Here is a 17486-nt window from a genome sequence, read left to right on the forward strand (position 1 = left end):
GCCATCAGAGGGCCGCTTGTAACAGTAAATAATGTATGAATTTGCCTCTGGATTTCATTATTAATTAAAGCTGCAAGCAGCATTGGTCGGGCCCGCATATTTGGCAGGTGCTAGTCCTAAGTGTCCAAATACTTTTGTCAAGTTTTAGTCCCAAGTGTCCCAATACTTTTGTCTAGTGTACCTACCTTGTCTGCATTGTGTGGGCACGCTGGTGCTTCCTGCTTTTAAGCAGCCATCTTAAAAAAACAGCAGCATCAGCGCAGCGGTTCTTTGAAGGCTCATAAAATCAAAACCGGAGCAGGTATTAAAACTCTGATCTATACTTTTAATCAGAAGGGTTCAATCTCCCTCCTGTGTTAGTTTGAAGCCGAAACAACAAACGCGCTCAGAGGAGATAATGTTTGAAGAAAGGTGACCGGTTTTTACAAAAATGTTGTTTTGAAGGGGGAATAGCAAACTTCCTGTTGATTTTTGCTGGGGGTTGTCAATTTATGAAATGTAGGTCTAAGTGAGACCTACATAGAGGTTTTTGTTTCATGTCTCTCCGACCTTCCCAGTGGGAGTTACAGGCAGTTTTGTCATTTTTTTCTTCCGAGGAGCAGTTTTTTCTGCGTTTTATTCACAAATTGCGCTAGAGCGCAATTTTGAGATTTGGGGTTAGGTTTTTTTATTAGATGGCAATTTTTGCCAGTCCTGATGTGTGTGTTCAGTTCGGTGAGTTTTGAAGCATGTTAAGGGGGTCAAATTACAGCTCAAAGAGGCAAAAGTGACTGTTTTTAGTACATTTTTGTCTTGAAGGGGGAATTGCCAACTTCCTGTTGATTTTTGCCCGAGGAAATTAATTAATGAAAAGTAGGGCTAAGTGAGCCCTACATAGAGGTTTTTGTTTCATGTCTCTACAACATTCGTACTGGGAGTTATAAGCAGTTTTCTCTCTAGGGGGCGCTAGAGCGCAATTTTGAGTTTTGGGGTTCGGTTTTTTTATTAAAAGACAATTTTCGCAGGTCCTGATGTGTGGGTCAAATATGGTGAGTTTTGAAGCATGTTAAGTGGGTCAAATTAGTGCTCAAAGAGGCGGCGGAATAATAATAAAACCTTAGAAAAACAATAGGTCCTTATGTCCCATTGTAAAAGGACTCCCGTTGGGATTCCTTTTACAATGGGCCATGCGGGCCCTAATTAGGGCCCGCATGGCCCATTGTATAAGGACTCCCCCTTATGCAATGGGACATAAGGACCTATTGAATTTATAAGGTTTTATTATTCTTTATTCTTCCGCCGCCACTTTAAACTGTAATTTGACCCACTTAACATGCTTCAAAACTCACCATATTTGACCCACACATCAGGACCTGCGAAAATTGCCTTTTTTTAAAAAAAAAACGAACCACAAAACTCAAAATTGCGCTCTAGCGCCCCCTATGAAAAAAAAAAACTAGACTGCCTGTAACTCCCACTAGGAAAGTCGGAGAGACATGAAACAAAAACCTTTATGTAGGTGTGACTTAGACCTAGATTTCATAATGGTATATTCTCGGGCAAAAATCAACAGGAAGTTGGCAATTCCCCCTTCAAGACAAAAAAGTTCTAAAAACAGTCACTTTTGCCTCTTTGAGCTGTAATTTGACCCCCTTAACATGCTTCAAAACTCACCGAACTGAACACACACATCAGGACTGGCAAAAATTGTGATCTAATAAAAAACCTAACCCCAAATCTCAAAATTGTGCTCTAGCGCAATTTTTTAATGAAACGCACAAAAAACTGCTCCTCGGATGAAAAAACTGACAAAACTGCCTGTAACTCTCCCTGGGAAGTTCGGAGAGACATGAAACAAAAACCTCTATGTAGGTCTCACTTAGACCTACATTTCATAAATTGACAACCCCCAGCAAAAATCAAAGGAAGTTTGCTATTCCCCCTTCAAAACAAATGTTTTGTAAAAAACGGTCACCTTCCTTCAAAAACTATCTCCTCTGAGCGCGTTTGTCGTTTCGGCTTCAAACTAACACAGGAGAGAGATTAAACCCTTGTGTATAAAATAACAGAACAGCGTTTTAATACCTGCTCCGGTTTTGATTTTATGACCCTTCAAAGACCCGCTGCGCTGATGCTGCTGCGCTGCTGTTTTTTTAAGATGGCTGCTTAAAAGCAGGAAGCACCAACGTGCCCACACAATGCAGACAAGGTAGGTACACTAGACAAAAGTCTTGGGACACTTCAGACTAAAAGTAGACAAAAGTATTGGGACACTTAGGACTAGCACCTGCCAAATACGCGGGCCCGACCAATGCTGCTTGCAGCTTTAATTATATAAATTGTTTTAAGTAGACTGTCTATTTTACAGAAATATTTTTACATTTACAAAATGTTACTGTAAAATAGTGTTTTTTTTTTTATTTTTTACAACATTTTACGGTAAATGGAAAAACAGTACCACTGTTTGTTTTTTTGGGCGGGGTTTAATGGAAAAATCTGGCAGATTAGTTGCCAGAATTTTTGTGTGTTAAATTTACATTGGTTTTTACAACATTATATTGTTAATGGAAAAACAGTTACTAGTTGTTTTTTTTTTTATTCTGGCAATTTAGCTGCCAGTTCTACCGTAAAAACAAATGTACCGTCTTTCCATTTACAGCAATACACCGTTAAAAACAACAACCGAACATTTTACAGTCCAAAACTGGCAGCTCAGTCAACACAATTTTAACACAAATGGTAAATTGGTTGTACTTGTATAGCACTTTTCTACCTTTTTTTTTAAAGGTACTCAAAGCGCTTTGACACTATTTCCACATTCACCCATTCACACATTCACACATTGACAAGAAAAAGTACCCTATTTTGCAGAGTATAAGTCGCTCCGGCCGAAAAAGCATAATAAAGAAGGGAAAAAACATATATAAGTCGCACTGGAGTATAAGTCGCATTTTTGGGGGAAATGTATTTGATAAAAGCCAACAGCAAGAATAGACATTTGAAAGGCAATTTAAAATAAATAAAGAATAGTGAACAACAGGCTGAATAAGTGTACGTTATATGAGGCATAAATAACCAACTGGTATGTTAACGTAACATATTATGGTAAGAGTCATTCAAATAACTATAACATATAGAACATGCTATACGTTTACCAAACAATCTGTCACTCCTAATCGCTAAATCCCATGAAATCTTATACGTCTCGTCTCTTACGTGAATGAGCTAAATAATATTTGATATTTTACGGTAATGTGTTAACAATTTCACACATAAGTCGCTCCAAACTATGAAAAAAACTGCGACTTATAGTCTGAAAAATACGGTAGTAGTTTTTTTCAATTTACAGCAATATGCTGTAAAGAACAACGTAACATTTATTGTAATTTTTATTAATTTGATGGGTAGTTTGCTGTAAAGTTAAGTATTTTTATTTAGACAAAAACATGTTTGGAAAGTATGATAATATACTGTAATATTTGTTGCAATATTTGATACTGTCGGAGGCAGATATTTACATATATCCGAATTTAAGTTGTACTTCTTAGTCATATTTGAAAACAGCTCGTGTTTTCCATTTCTTCTCTTGATGCTCTGTCAGCAAGTATACTGTGTGTGTTAACCTTGAGTTCTTTGGAATGTGTTTTGACTAGCATTTGTTTTGTCTACAGAGATGGGACGAGAGAGAGGGTGGTGGGATCGGGAAGACAGACCATTTTGGGAGGCGCAATAGAATGTTCTAGGGTTAGACTGGTCTCATAATGTATATTGGCAAAGCTTTGAGAATATACAACAAAATACCTATTCTGTCTCTGGTGGTTTTTCAACTCAGCTTTAAGTGTCGGAAAGAACTTGGGAGCGAATTGTGACTTGAATTCCCTGGGAGGAACAACTGGTCCAAAACGCAACAATACTATTAAGGTTTTGACAGAAAAAATATATGTACTGCTTGAAATTTCAAGCAGTACATATATTTTTTCTGTCTAAACAAAACAAAAAAATCCATTACATTTAGTGAGAAAATATGAAGTACTTTATTGACACATATCATTTCCAGGTGTTTGCGGGCCAGATAAAATGATGTCGCGGGCCAGCCTCGAGTTTGACACCTATGGCATACATAAAAGATGAAGGCTGCCGGGGCCACATTGATACATTTTGTACATTGAAGATACTAAAACCAATACAATGTAGGTCTATCAGTATGTGCTCATTTATCTGAACAAAATAGCCACATCTTCGCCTTACTATAAATAGGGTGAATATGTAATCTAACTTGAGATATTTATTTTCTTATTAGGGCCCGCATGGCCCATTGCATAAGGACTCCCACAGGGAGTCCTTATGCAATGGGACATAAGGACCTATTGAATTTGTAAGGTTTTATTCTTTATTCTTCCGCCTCCACATTAAACTGTAATTTGACCCACTTAACATGCTTCAAAACTCACCATATTTGACCCACACATCAGGACCTGCGAAAATTGCCTTTTAAAAAAAAACCAAACCACAAAACTCAAAATTGCGCTCTAGCGTCCCCTAGAAGAAAAAAAAAACTAGACTCCCACTAGGAAGGTCGGAGAGACATGAAACAAAAACCTCTATGTAGGTCTGACTTAGACCTACATTTCATAATAGTACATTCTCGGGCTAAAATCAACAGGAAGTTGGCAATTCCCCCTTCAAGACAAAAAAGTACTAAAAACAGTCACTTTTGCCTCTTTGAGCTGTAATTTGATCCCCTTAACATGCTTCAAAACTCACCAAACTGAACGCACACATCAGGACTGGCAAAAATTGTGATCTAATAAAAAAACCTAACCCCAAATCTCAAAATTGTGCTCTAGCGCAATTTTTTAATGAAACGCACATAAAACTGCTCCTCGGATGAAAAAACTGACAAAACTGCCTGTAACTCCCACTGGGAAGGTCGGAGAGACATGAAACAAAAACCTCTATGTAGGTCTCACTTAGACCTACATTTCATAAATTGACAACCCTCAGCAAAAATCAACAGGAAGTTTGCTTTCCCCCTTCAAAACTAATTTTTTGTAAAAACCGGTCACATTCCTTCAAACATTATCTCCTCTGAGCGCGTTTGTCGTTTCGGCTTCAAACTAACACAGGAGAGAGATTAGACCCTTGTGATTAAAAGTTATCGAAAGAATTTTAATACCGGCTCCGGTTTTGATTTTATGACCCTTCAAAGAGCCGCTGCGCTGCTGTTTTTTTAAGATGGCTGCTTAAAAGCAGGAAGCACCAACGTGCCCACACAATGCAGACAAGGTAGGTACACTAGACAAAAGTCTTGGGACACTTCAGACTAAACGTAGACAAAAGTATTGGGACACTTATGACTATCACTGGACAAAAGTATTGGGACATTTAGGACTAGCACCTGCCAAATATGCGGGCCCGACCAATGCTGCTTGCAGCTTTAATTTTCTTATTCTTCTTCTTCTTCATAGTTCTTTTTATTGATTTCACATTCACATTAACAACAAATTCAAACCCTCTTCATCCCCTACCCCTGCTGTCACTCAAATCAAAAACAAAAAACAAAAGTAAGAGTACAAAAGTACCCGGAGTAAAAAAATAAAATAAATAAAGTTCAGTACAAGGCACTTAAAACAAAGTAATTGAAAACTGAAACATAATGTAGAAGCAGCATGACAAGGCCTGAAACGTCAGCAGTCATATTTAGGTCATACTTGCCAACCCTCCCGAATTTTCCGGGAGACTCCCGAAATTCAGCGCCTCTCCCGAAAACCTCCCTGGACAAATATCCTCCCGAAAATCTCCCGATTTTCAGCCGTAGCTGGAAGCCACGCCCCCTCCAGCTCCATGCGGGCCTGAGTGAGGACAGCCTTTTTTCATGACGGGAGGACAACAGGGTGACAAGAACTAAATCATCCAGACGAGAGATAAATTGTATTATTATGTTCATCTTACTTAAAAATAAATATATTCATTAATTTTAAAAAAAACGAAATACATTTTTACTATATTTTGCTAAAACATCAAAATTAATTGTATTTTTATTTGTATTTTTTCCTGACTCCTTACTACATCCAGCCATAGAATTATACATTAAAATAAACATATTTGAAATAATTGATTTTAAATTATCATAATAATTCATTTAAAATGACCATATTTAATTATTAAAATAATTGCTTGTTTATCAACAACTTTAGCATTTTATTCATTACATTTTGAAACTCTCAGAAGCCAAGTTATGTTATATTCCTTAATATTTATTTATGCAAGTTTGAAGTATCAATTATCTAAACACAGTTTTGTTTGCATATTTTCAGGATGTAGATATATATATATATATATATATGTATGAAATACTTGACTTGCTGAATTCTAGCTGTCAATATACTCCTCCCCTCTTAACCACGCCTTCAACCACGCCCCGCCCAGCACCTCCCGAAATCGGAGGTCTCAAGGTTGGCAAGTATGATTTAGGTACATACAGTATCTAGGGCTCTTCCTGCACTTGTGTAGAGGATTGGTAAAAAAAAAAAGTCAAAAAAGGTCTCCACACTTTAAAAAACTTGTTTTCAGAGCCCCGTAATGTATATCTTATTTTCTCGAGCTTCAGGTTTGCTAGTACGTCCCTTATCCAGTGGGAGACTGAGGGTGGGACAGCCTCCTTCCACTTCAACAATATCAGGCGGCGTGCGAGGAGGGTGGTAAAGGCAACTATTTTGTGACCCCCTACAGGTAGTTCCATCCCTTCAGGAATGATTCCAAATACAGAAATTAAAGGGTTTGGATCGATGTGAATTGTTAAGACCGTGGAGAGTGCTTCGAAGATGGACTTCCAGTACCCCTATAGCAGGGGTGCTCACACTTTTTCTGCAGGCGAGCTACTTTTCAATTGATCAAGTCGTGGGGATCTACCTCATTCATATATATAATTTATATTTACTTATTTATGAAATATATGTTTTTGTTAAGAAGTTAAAGGTGTTTAATGATAATGCAAGCATGTTTAACACATATAGTTAATATTGTTAATAAATTAAAGGTGTTTAATGATAATACAAGTATGTTTAATACATATAGTTAATATTGTTAACAAGTTAAAGGTGTTTAATGATAATACAAGCATGTTTAACACATATAGTTAATATTGTTAACAAGTTAAAGGTGTTTAAAGATAATACAAGCATGTTTAACACATATAGTTAATATTGTTAACAAGTTAAAGGTGTTTAAAGATAATACAAGCATGTTTAACACATATAGTTAATATTGTTAACAAGTTAAAGGTGTTTAATGATAATACAAGCATGTTTAACACATATAGTTAATATTGTTGATAAGTTTAAGGTGTTTAATGATAATACAAGCATGTTTAACACATATAGTTAATATTGTTAACAAGTTAAAGGTGTTTAAAGATAATACAAGCATGTTTAACACATATAGTTAATATTGTTAACAAGTTAAAGGTGTTTAATGATAATACAAGCATGTTTAACACATATAGTTAATATTGTTAATAAGTTAAAGGTGTTTAAAGATAATACGAGCATGTTTAACACATATAGTTAATATTGTTAATAAGTTAAAGGTGTTTAAAGATAATACAAGCATGTTTAACACATATAGATAGATTCCTTTCTTTCATGAAGACAAGAATATAAGTTGGTGTATTACCTGATTCTGATGACTTGCATTGATTGGAATCAGACAGTGGTGATGATAATGTCCGCATTTTCGAATGGAGGAGAAAAAAAGTCCCCCTTTCTGTCCAATACCACATGAAAGTGGTTGGTTTTTGGCATCTTATTTGTTCAGCTTCCATACTCCTTTGTATACACTTTACAAGAAATACATTGTCGGCAAACTCCGTAGCTTGCTAGCTTGTGCACGCCAGCTTTCTGAGACTCTTATTTTGGTAGCACAACTGTGCAACTGTGCAGTCGGTCTTTGGAGTTTTGACGACAGGTACGGCGCCAGAGTCTGTTGAAATAAAGTGTTTCTCGCCTTCCAGTCGGTAATTTTAATGAGCTGGCAGCAGCCAGCGTCATCTCAGAAGACCCTCGGGTGCCGTGAATGTCAATCAAGTGACCAAAGTGACGTCATAGTGAAGATTTATGATCGCTCATTTTTAGGACTATTTTTTTAATGCCTGGCTGGTGATCGACTGACACACCCTCCGCGATCGACCGGTAGCTCGCGATCGACGTAATGAGCACCCCTGCCCTATAGCTTCGGACAAAGCCAAAACATGTGTATTAATGTTGCGTTATCTAGTTTACATCTATCACATAATGGGTTAATTTGGGGAAATATTTTTGCTAATTTTGCTTTTGAGAACAGCACCCGGTGTATCACTTTAAATTGGACCAGTGAGTGTCGTGCGCACATTGAAGATGAGTGAACCCTTTTCTCAATATTTGCCCAGGTTACGTCATCTATTGATATTTGGAGGTCTTGTTCCCATGCTGTTCTGATTCTTAGCATGGAAGTGCATTCTAATCCTGAGAGTAAATTAAGTATATGTGAGATATTTTCTTATTATTCTTGACTAATATTTTGCCAAAAAAAAACTTTCTGATATTGAAAACTTATATCTTGCAAAGAATTTGTTCACATTCTTCATGACAGGACACATGACTACATACAGAAATATCCACAGGCATGGTCAGCAATTTTGGTTGCCAGGTTCCATATATAGGGCGGAATTGGGCCGGTTCGATGTTTTTTATTTTTTTGTGTAATGTTCTTATCCGGGACGTGTCTATTTTGTGTGTGGAATGTGTCGCAGGCCAATAAAAAAACAACAACTATGGGCCACGATTGACCCATGGGCAGCACTTTGGACACCACTGGTTAATTGGTTACGGACATGACCGCGAAGTAGGAATCATTCATTATAAATCAAATATATTCATAAGTAAGCATACTTGCCAACCTTGAGACCTCCGATTTCGGGAGGTGGGGGGTGGGGCGTGGTTAAGATATATATATATATATATATATATAAGAAATACTTGACTTTCAGTGAATTCTAGCTATATATATATATATATATATATATATATATATATATATTTTTTTTTTTTTTTTTTTAATTTATTTATTTATTTATTACATATATATATATATATATATATATATATATATATATATATATATATATATATATATATATATATATATATATATATATATATATATATATAAAATAAATAAAATAAATACTTGAATTTCAGTGTTCATTTATTTACACTTATGCACACACAACACTCATCTACTCATTGTTGAGTTAAGGATTGAACTGTCCATCCTTGTTCTATTCTCTGTCACTATTTCAGAACACACACATTATACAAATATACATTTTAAAATCAATAAGAAAACGGGAGCTCTAATTTGGGAGTCTGAATTAGGATCAGAAGTTCCTATATAAACATTGCGCACTCACGTCGCCTTTTTGTATTGATTACTGCAGCTGTGCACTGGATTCATTCACAAATACAAACTACAACTCACAAACACTTTAGAGTTAGGCTCCACCATCAGAATGTGTACTTAAACTTATAAAGATCACATGGATATTATTCAGTGAGTTGATTCACCAAAACTAACCTGTTATACAGGAGGAAAAAGCGCACAGGACGTTTCAATTGTTCACAGACTGGTCGCTCTCATCAGAATGACAAGACACTTCCGGTCTGCAGGTGATAGCATTCAATTGGGAAGAAACACCCTACTGCCCCCTACTGACCAATGTGAATACTGATAAATGTGTAATGACAGCTCCAAAAACGAATTCAAACCACAAAATAAAATAAATAAATCAACACAAAAATGTGACACATTATGGGTGGGTCACATATGCATGTACAGTAGATGGCAGTATTGTCCTGTTTAAAAGTGTCACAACATTGCTGTTTACGGCAGACGAACTGCTTTACAGTAGACGAAAACTGGACTGCTGTTGTTGTGTGTTGTTACCGCGCTGGGAGGACGTTAATGAAACTGCCTATCAATAAACCCACATAAGAAACCAAGAACTCGCCCTTGATAATTAGCTGTTGATATTGTGGGAAAGCGGACGCGTGAACAGGCTGTCAACACGTCACTCAGGTCCGCATGGAGCTGGAGGGGGCGTGGCCTCCAGCTCCGCCTGAATTTCGGGAGATTTTCGGGAAAAAATTTGTCCGGGAGGTTTTCGGGAGAGGCGCTGAATTTCGGGAGTCTCCCGGAAAATCCGGGAGGGTTGGCAAGTATGTAAGTAAGGCATATAAAACCTGTTGCCAACATCTTAAATATGTTTTGGACATTATGAGAGCCCCCAATATAATAATGACCAATCGTAGCCAATCAGTGGCCACGATACTAAACAGGACGCTCTGATTGGTTTTGTCTCCTAGTTGCCAATACTACTGTAGTATATATATATTTTACTTTATTTCATACTTGTCAACCCTCACGGATTTTCCGGGAGACTCCCGAAATTCAGCGCCTCTCCCGAAAACCCCCCGGGACAAATTTCCTCCCGAAAATCTCCCGAAATTCAGGCACACAATATAAACAGCGTACCTGCCCAATCACGTTATAACTGTACAATGATCGAGGGCGAGTTCTTGGTTTCTTATGTGGGTTTATTGTTAGGCAGTTTCATTAACGTCCTCCCAGCCGTGGCAACAACACACAACAACAGCATTTCGTCTACCGTAAAGCAGTTTGTCTGCCGTAAACAGCAATGTTGTGACACTCTTAAACAGGACAATACTGCCATCTAGTGCATTTGATGGAAGCACTTTTTGCGTGCCACAAAGCAATGCATCTTCAGTGAGGGTGTTCAGCATGGTTAGAAAAATAGTGACAAATAGAACAAGGATGGACAATTCAACCCTTAACTCAACAATGAGTAGATGAGTGTTATGTGTGTGTATATGTGTAAATAAATGAACACTGAAATTCAAGTATTTATTTTATTTATATATATATATATATATATATATGAAATACTTGACTTAGTATTTTTTATATATATATATATATATATATATATGAAATACTTGACTTAGTATTTCTTATATATATATTAGAGATGCGCGGATAGGCAATTATTTCATCCGCAACCGCGTCAGAAAGTCGTCAACCATCCGCCATCCACCCGATGTAACGTTTGATCAGAACTGCACCCGCCCGCCATCCGCCCGTTGTTATATATCTAATATTAATAAAAAAATAAAAAAGGGTGAAAACTACGCGAATTGCACCTTGTGCAGACAAGATTTTTCGATCGGACACGGAGGAATTAGCGATGTAAAAGACCACGTTGGGACAAAAAAATACAAGTCTAATGCCGTTGCTAGCGATACAAGTGGAAAACTTTCAACGTTTTTCGTCGCCCAAACAGATTCTTTGGATGTGATAAATGCCGAAGTTTTATTTACGGAGGCAATAATTGAGCATGGACTTCCAATCGCACTGGCTGATCACATGGGACAGTTAATAATGTAATGCAACCTTTAAAAATCATTACGCGGTGATCGCGATCCCAAAAATAAACTTTTCTTGCATGATAATGTCCAGAAAAATTCGCTTTATATTACTATAGAGTCCTTTTAACGAATGAGTTTGATGGTTTATCACAAACCTTAAATGAAAGAAGTCCTTTGTTCTCCTGCACCATGAATGCGCAATCCTGTCGGCTGTATTTCACAGCACGACATACTGTTAAAAGTGTTTATACTATTTATACTTTCAATGAACAAATTGAAGTCTTGTGAAAGGTTGACAGGATAACTGGCATTAACTGTCAAAATAATTTCAAACTATTGAAGTTATCTTACAGAATAAACATGTCAATCAACCCATATGATTTTTGCTGTAATATTTTTGTTTTGAAAAGTCACTGTGACTGATAGAAAAGTGATGCTTTTAGCAACATTTTAACCTGTCTGAATGCTAATAATCATTTTGCGTCGGGGGGCGAAGCCCTGAACCCTCCACCAGGACTTTGTCCTGGACCTACCGGGGCCTGCGGCCCTTGGACCCTGGCTACTAGGTTTTTCTGATTTAAAAGTTGGCAGGTATGGTGAGGTTATAAAGCTTTTGCCTGTTGAAGAAAGGAGACTGATCCAATGCAGCACAGACTTGCGCGTGCCACGCTGTCACGACCCAGACGCACACCAGTGCGCAATCATATGGGAGCCGCGCTGAGCGCACCTCCAAGCGCGTCTCGCTGCCGGCGACGGCCGGGTATGGGCCCACGCTCCAGCGCCATCCATTTTCAGGGCTAGTTGATTCGGCAGGTGGGTTGTTACACACTCCTTAGCGGGTTTCGACTTCCATGGCCACCGTCCTGCTCTCTATATCAACCAGGGTGAGCCCCACCCCTTTCGTGAGCGCACTGCGCGCGGAGTGACCCCTGTTACGCGCCCCCGGCAACAGGGGTGGCAAGCAGGTAAGCTGCGCGGGCGGAGCGCGCGGAGTGACCCATGTTACGAGCCCCCGGCCACGGGGGTGGCGGGCAGGTAAGCTGCTTACCTGCTGCGCGTGACGCCGGCCGCGGCGAAAGCGGACGAGGCGGGGTGTCGGTGCGGTGGGCGCGGTGGTGACCCTGGACGTGCGTCGGGCCCTTCTCGCGGATCGCCTCAGCTACGGCTCCCGGTGGGGCCCTCTCGGGGGAAGGGGCCTCGGTCCCGGACCCCGGCGAGGCGTCCCTTCTCCGCTCCGTAAAAGTGTCCATCTCTTTTTTTTTTCTTCTTCTGTTGTGGCATATGCAGCAGGTGCCTGCTCGTTTTTCGTATGTGGGTAACAACATTTAACTATGTATATATATTTCCCAATTGGTTTAACTGCCACCCGCAAAAAAATAAAAAATAAAATAAATTAAAAAAAATATCTAATTAATCCGCCCGACCCGACCCGCGAGCGGATAAAATCTTTTTTTTTTTTATTTCATCCGCCCGATCCGCGGATAATCCGCGGACTCCGCGGTTGTGTCCGCAAACCGCGCATCTCTAATATATATATATATAAAATACTTGACTTGGTGAATCCTAGCTGTAAATATACTCCTCCCCTCTTAACCACGCCCCCAACGACGCCACGCCCCAACCACGCCCCCCACCTCCCGAAATCGGAGGTCTCAAGGTTGGCAAGTATGCTTTATTTAGCCATATGTATGCTTGAAAATACTTAATGTAGGACCAAAAATGTGTAGAATATGCTTTAAGAAAACATTTTTAAATCTGCAATGCAGCGAGGGACGACTGTACTTCACATGCACAATTCAACATGTCTGAAAATGAGTTAAAAGAAGCAAAAGTTGACTTAATCTTACCTCATGTCTCAGGGATTACGGGTGTGTTCACTTCCTTTGTTTTTAAACATATTTTGTTAATAAAATAAAAAAATGAACATGTGCGGTAGTAATTTTAATATGGTTAATAGTTTAATATTTAAAACAACGAACAAAAAACGAAAAATAGTTAAAATAATAAAAGTTAGTTCTCTTACTTTTTAATACCGGGAGTCCCCCAAAATATGTTCAAAACAAATTAATATTGTGGAAAGAACGTAACTACTCGCTTTGTTTAAAAATAGAACAAATGATTCAGCGTTTACAGTCTGCACATCCGCCATCTTTGTTGTCAAACTTCCCTCTTCTTTTCTTTTCACTTATATTTCGGCTGAGTTTCCATTTAAAACGTGCCGCCCCCTGGCGGATGGATGCTATATAAACACGCCAATTCCAACGCATTGTGGCGCGCAGTCAGTCCGTTCCCCCGGCAGTGACGCTTCCTCTCTTTGGCCACTAGATGGCGGCCTTACACAATAACACTAGCAGCTTCTCATTGGAATATTTCCTTTTTAAGACACCTGAATATGAACCAAAACGGCAACTAATACTATAACGACACTAATATTATCCAAAAAAAAGCAACATTTAACAAGTCAACTGCAAAAAAAGGAGCTTGTAAGTCGGAGGGGAAATATTACAAACACCTCTTGCATTGATTATCTTATTATTGACAATTTTATTTGCTAATATCAGCCCACTCCAAAAAAAAATAAAAAAAATTACAAACTATTTTTCCCCCCCCATCCCTCCCACAAAAACACTTCCCGCCCCTTTTTCTTTACAATTCAACCCCCTTAGCCCCCCTTGTGTCCGCTCTACTCATCGCCCATATACAAACTCCTGCAACTCACTTCTCTCGCACACCTCTCCATCCAACATCCTCTTTTCTAATTCCTTTTTATTTTTATTTTATTTTTTTGCACGCATAATCTGCAGGAACCATGCTTTGGAAGGCCCGGAACAAGACCGACGGCATGCAGGTATATAAAAGCTAAATATATTTACTTTGTTTTTGCAGGTGGAAATAGCCCTGCAAAACACAAAGTTATTAAGGAATATCATTGTTTCATTCATGCATAAAAGTGTTTTATAGCTAATGCAGTTAAAAAATAGTAATGGTACGTCATAAATGCAATTTGTCAGCTTGCATGTGGGCTAATTGAATGAATATATCTCTTTAAGAGACCCTGCGCGTCGACCCCTCCCCTTATTCCAGCAGCTGCACCAAACCTATAAGTAGCCTTCATGGAGCATCCTCCGTGCGTGTGCCCTGTGCGTGTGCGTGTGTTTGTGTGTGTGTGTGCAGCCAAACAAAAGTCAATAAGTTCAATTAATATTATTATTATTATTATTATTAGTCATGGAGTCGTGAAAAGAACCTGGATGACATTTTTTTGGCGACGCCTTGGAAGGTTTAACATCCGGTTGATTTTTTTGACTATTATTAGGGGTGTCACGAGGGGGTCCAGATGTTAATACACACATATTCGGCAATGGTGAGTGTGGCATTAATTGTTTGTCTTGCATTTTGTATGGTTTTGTGCACGTGCATGCAGAAATAAGCTGCAAAATAAGTTAAAAAAAAATAATATATATTTTTTTTTTTAAATCTGCAGCTGTTTTATTGTGAAAATTGGAGAAGGGTGCATGGAGTTTGTCTAAAGGGGTCAAATTGTTTAAAAAAAAAAAAAAAAGTGTCAGAACGAGCCTCACTTAATTGTGCATGACTTTTTGGATGTTTTTTTTGATAATATTGCACACTTGTTCTTTAAAAAAATTTGATTTAATTGTGGAGAAGGGTGCATGGAGTTTGTCTATAGGGGTCAAATTGTTTAAAAAAAAAAAGTGTCAGAACGAGCCTCACTTAATTGTGCATGACTTTTTGGATGTTTTTTTGATAATTTTGCACACTTGTTCTTTTAAAAAAATTGATTTAATTGTGGAGAAGGGTGCATGGAGTTTGTCTATAGGGGTCAAATTGTTTAAAAAAAAAAGTGTCAGAACGAGCCTCACTTAATTGTGCATGAATTTTTGGATGTTTTTTTTGATAATTTTGCACACTTCTTTTAAAAATTTCTAATTTAATTGTGTGTTTTTGCAGGACCGCGCAGACGGACTTAGCAGCTCCTCGCCCAGCGGGCGTCTCTCCCAACTGTCCTCCCTCAACCAGGCCGCCTACTCCTCGGCGCCCCCGCTGTGCCACACTCCGGCCTCCGACTTCCAGCCTCCGTACTTCCCTCCCCCGTACCCGCAGTCCTCCCTGTCCTACTCGCAGAGTCAGGACTCGGCCTACTCCCACCTGTCGGACCCTTACCCCTCCATCAACGCCATCCATCAGCACCAGCAGGCGGCGTGGCACTCCCAGAGGTCGCGCTCCGAGGAAGGGGGGCTCCTGTCGCAAACGCACCGGGCTCTCGGGCTCGACCCCCGGCGGGAGTACGCGGCGGTCCCCCGCCTGCTGCACGGACTCGGGGACGGGGGTGCCGCTCTCGGGGATGGTCCTCTTGGGATGCACCTGGGACATCACGGCCTGGATGACCTGCAGGTGAGCTCCTGCATATAAATACTTGACGTCAAAATTATTGTGACAAAAATGTCATTTTTATACTGCATGTCCTCTTTCAAAAAAAAAAAAAAAAAGTTCATAAAAAGGATTATACAAAAAAATCTCACCACTTGCCTAATATAAATAAAATGCATTTAATTTCCCTCTAACATTTTTATACAAACTGTTCAAAGTCATTGGAAAAAAAGGCACCACTTGATTATAATAATTTAATAATAATAATAATAATATTGAGAATAACATTACCGTCTCTTGCTTCATTTTAATAAAACTTGTCTGAACACAAAATGTCGATTTCTCATATTTGTTTAAAAGTCTTTAAAAAAAAAAGAGTTTTACTTAAAAAAATGTTTATAATTAAATCATACTAATTTTGCTTAAGAAAATGTAAGAATGATAAATAAGCTGTTAATCACAAATAATTACAAATAATAACGATGCATGGGCAATAAAACGTTAGAATGTTTTAGACAGAAAATGTATTTTTCTCCATAATATTTAAAAAAAAGTATCACTTAAAAAAATTGTAATAATTAGAGAATATTAATTATGCTTAAGAAAAAGTGAGAATGAGCAAATAAATAAGCTGATTAATTACAAATAATAATGATGGGCAATAAAACGTAAGAATGCATTTTTCTTTTTCCCCATAATATTTTTAAGTCATTTAAAAAAGGGAATCACTTAAAAAAGTTGTACTAATTAAAGAATATTAATTATGCTTAAGAAAATGAGCTGATAAATAAGCTGATTAATTACAAATAATAATGATGGGAAATAAAAAGTAAGCATGTTAAGACAGAAAATGTATTTCCCTCCATAATATTTTTAAGTCATTTAAAAAAGGGTATTACTTAAAAAAAAGAAGTAATAATTAAAGAATATTAACTATGCTTAAGAAAATGTAAGAATGAGCAGATAAATAAGCTGATTAATTACAAATAATTACAAATGAATAATAATGGGCAATGAAAAGTAAGCATGTTTAGACAGAAAATACATTTTTCCCTATAATATTTTTAAGTCATTTAAAAAAATGTCATCACTTAGAAATAATAATGATTCTTAGTAGAATATGTTTTGATGGAAAATTGAGTCATTTAAAAAAAATAAAATTTGTATTTAGACAATGTCATTTATCCTTGTTGGACAAAATAATTGCAATCTCCACATTATATGTTCAATAATGGTATATCCATCCCTTTTCTACCGCTTGTCCCTTGTATACTGTCAAATTGTTTTCGCATTTTGCACCAAAATAGTATTTTTTAGTTATGCTAAAAAGATAAACTATGGGTTAACATTTTGTAACGAACAAAAAGTACTTTTATTTGATCAAATGCAAGCTTAAAAATGATCATTATTTTTAATAACGTCGTTTTTTCGTCAGACTTGAACAACTTATTCAATGGCCTTTGAACGTGTTATTTCTAGACGTGTGATGAAACCCCAGATAAAGAATGATGCTAATATAGAGTTTGGTGGAGTCTGTCCTTTTTGTTTTTTATTCTACGTGGCGCATAAAACAAAGTGACTCCCCTTTTGCCGTCTGCAGCTTTTCCTCCCTTTCTTGCCAGAAGAATAGTTTGTGAG

General features: G+C 37.9%; 1 protein-coding gene across 1 annotated transcript in view; it reads left to right on the forward strand.

Moving 5' to 3' along the window:
• The first annotated feature begins 14159 nt into the window (after positions 1–14159).
• The window catches only part of tfap2e (transcription factor AP-2 epsilon), a 38480-nt gene continuing 35153 nt past the window's right edge, over positions 14160–17486 (forward strand). The window contains exons 1-3 of the mRNA XM_061983162.1: positions 14160–14307; positions 14776–14823; positions 15429–15872. Coding sequence (XP_061839146.1) covers positions 14269–14307; positions 14776–14823; positions 15429–15872 — 531 coding nt within the window. The 5' untranslated portion in view covers positions 14160–14268. The remainder of the gene's footprint in view (positions 14308–14775; positions 14824–15428; positions 15873–17486) is intronic.

The sequence above is a fragment of the Nerophis lumbriciformis genome, linkage group LG21, assembly GCF_033978685.3.
Source record: "Nerophis lumbriciformis linkage group LG21, RoL_Nlum_v2.1, whole genome shotgun sequence".
Lineage (NCBI taxonomy): Eukaryota > Metazoa > Chordata > Actinopteri > Syngnathiformes > Syngnathidae > Nerophis > Nerophis lumbriciformis.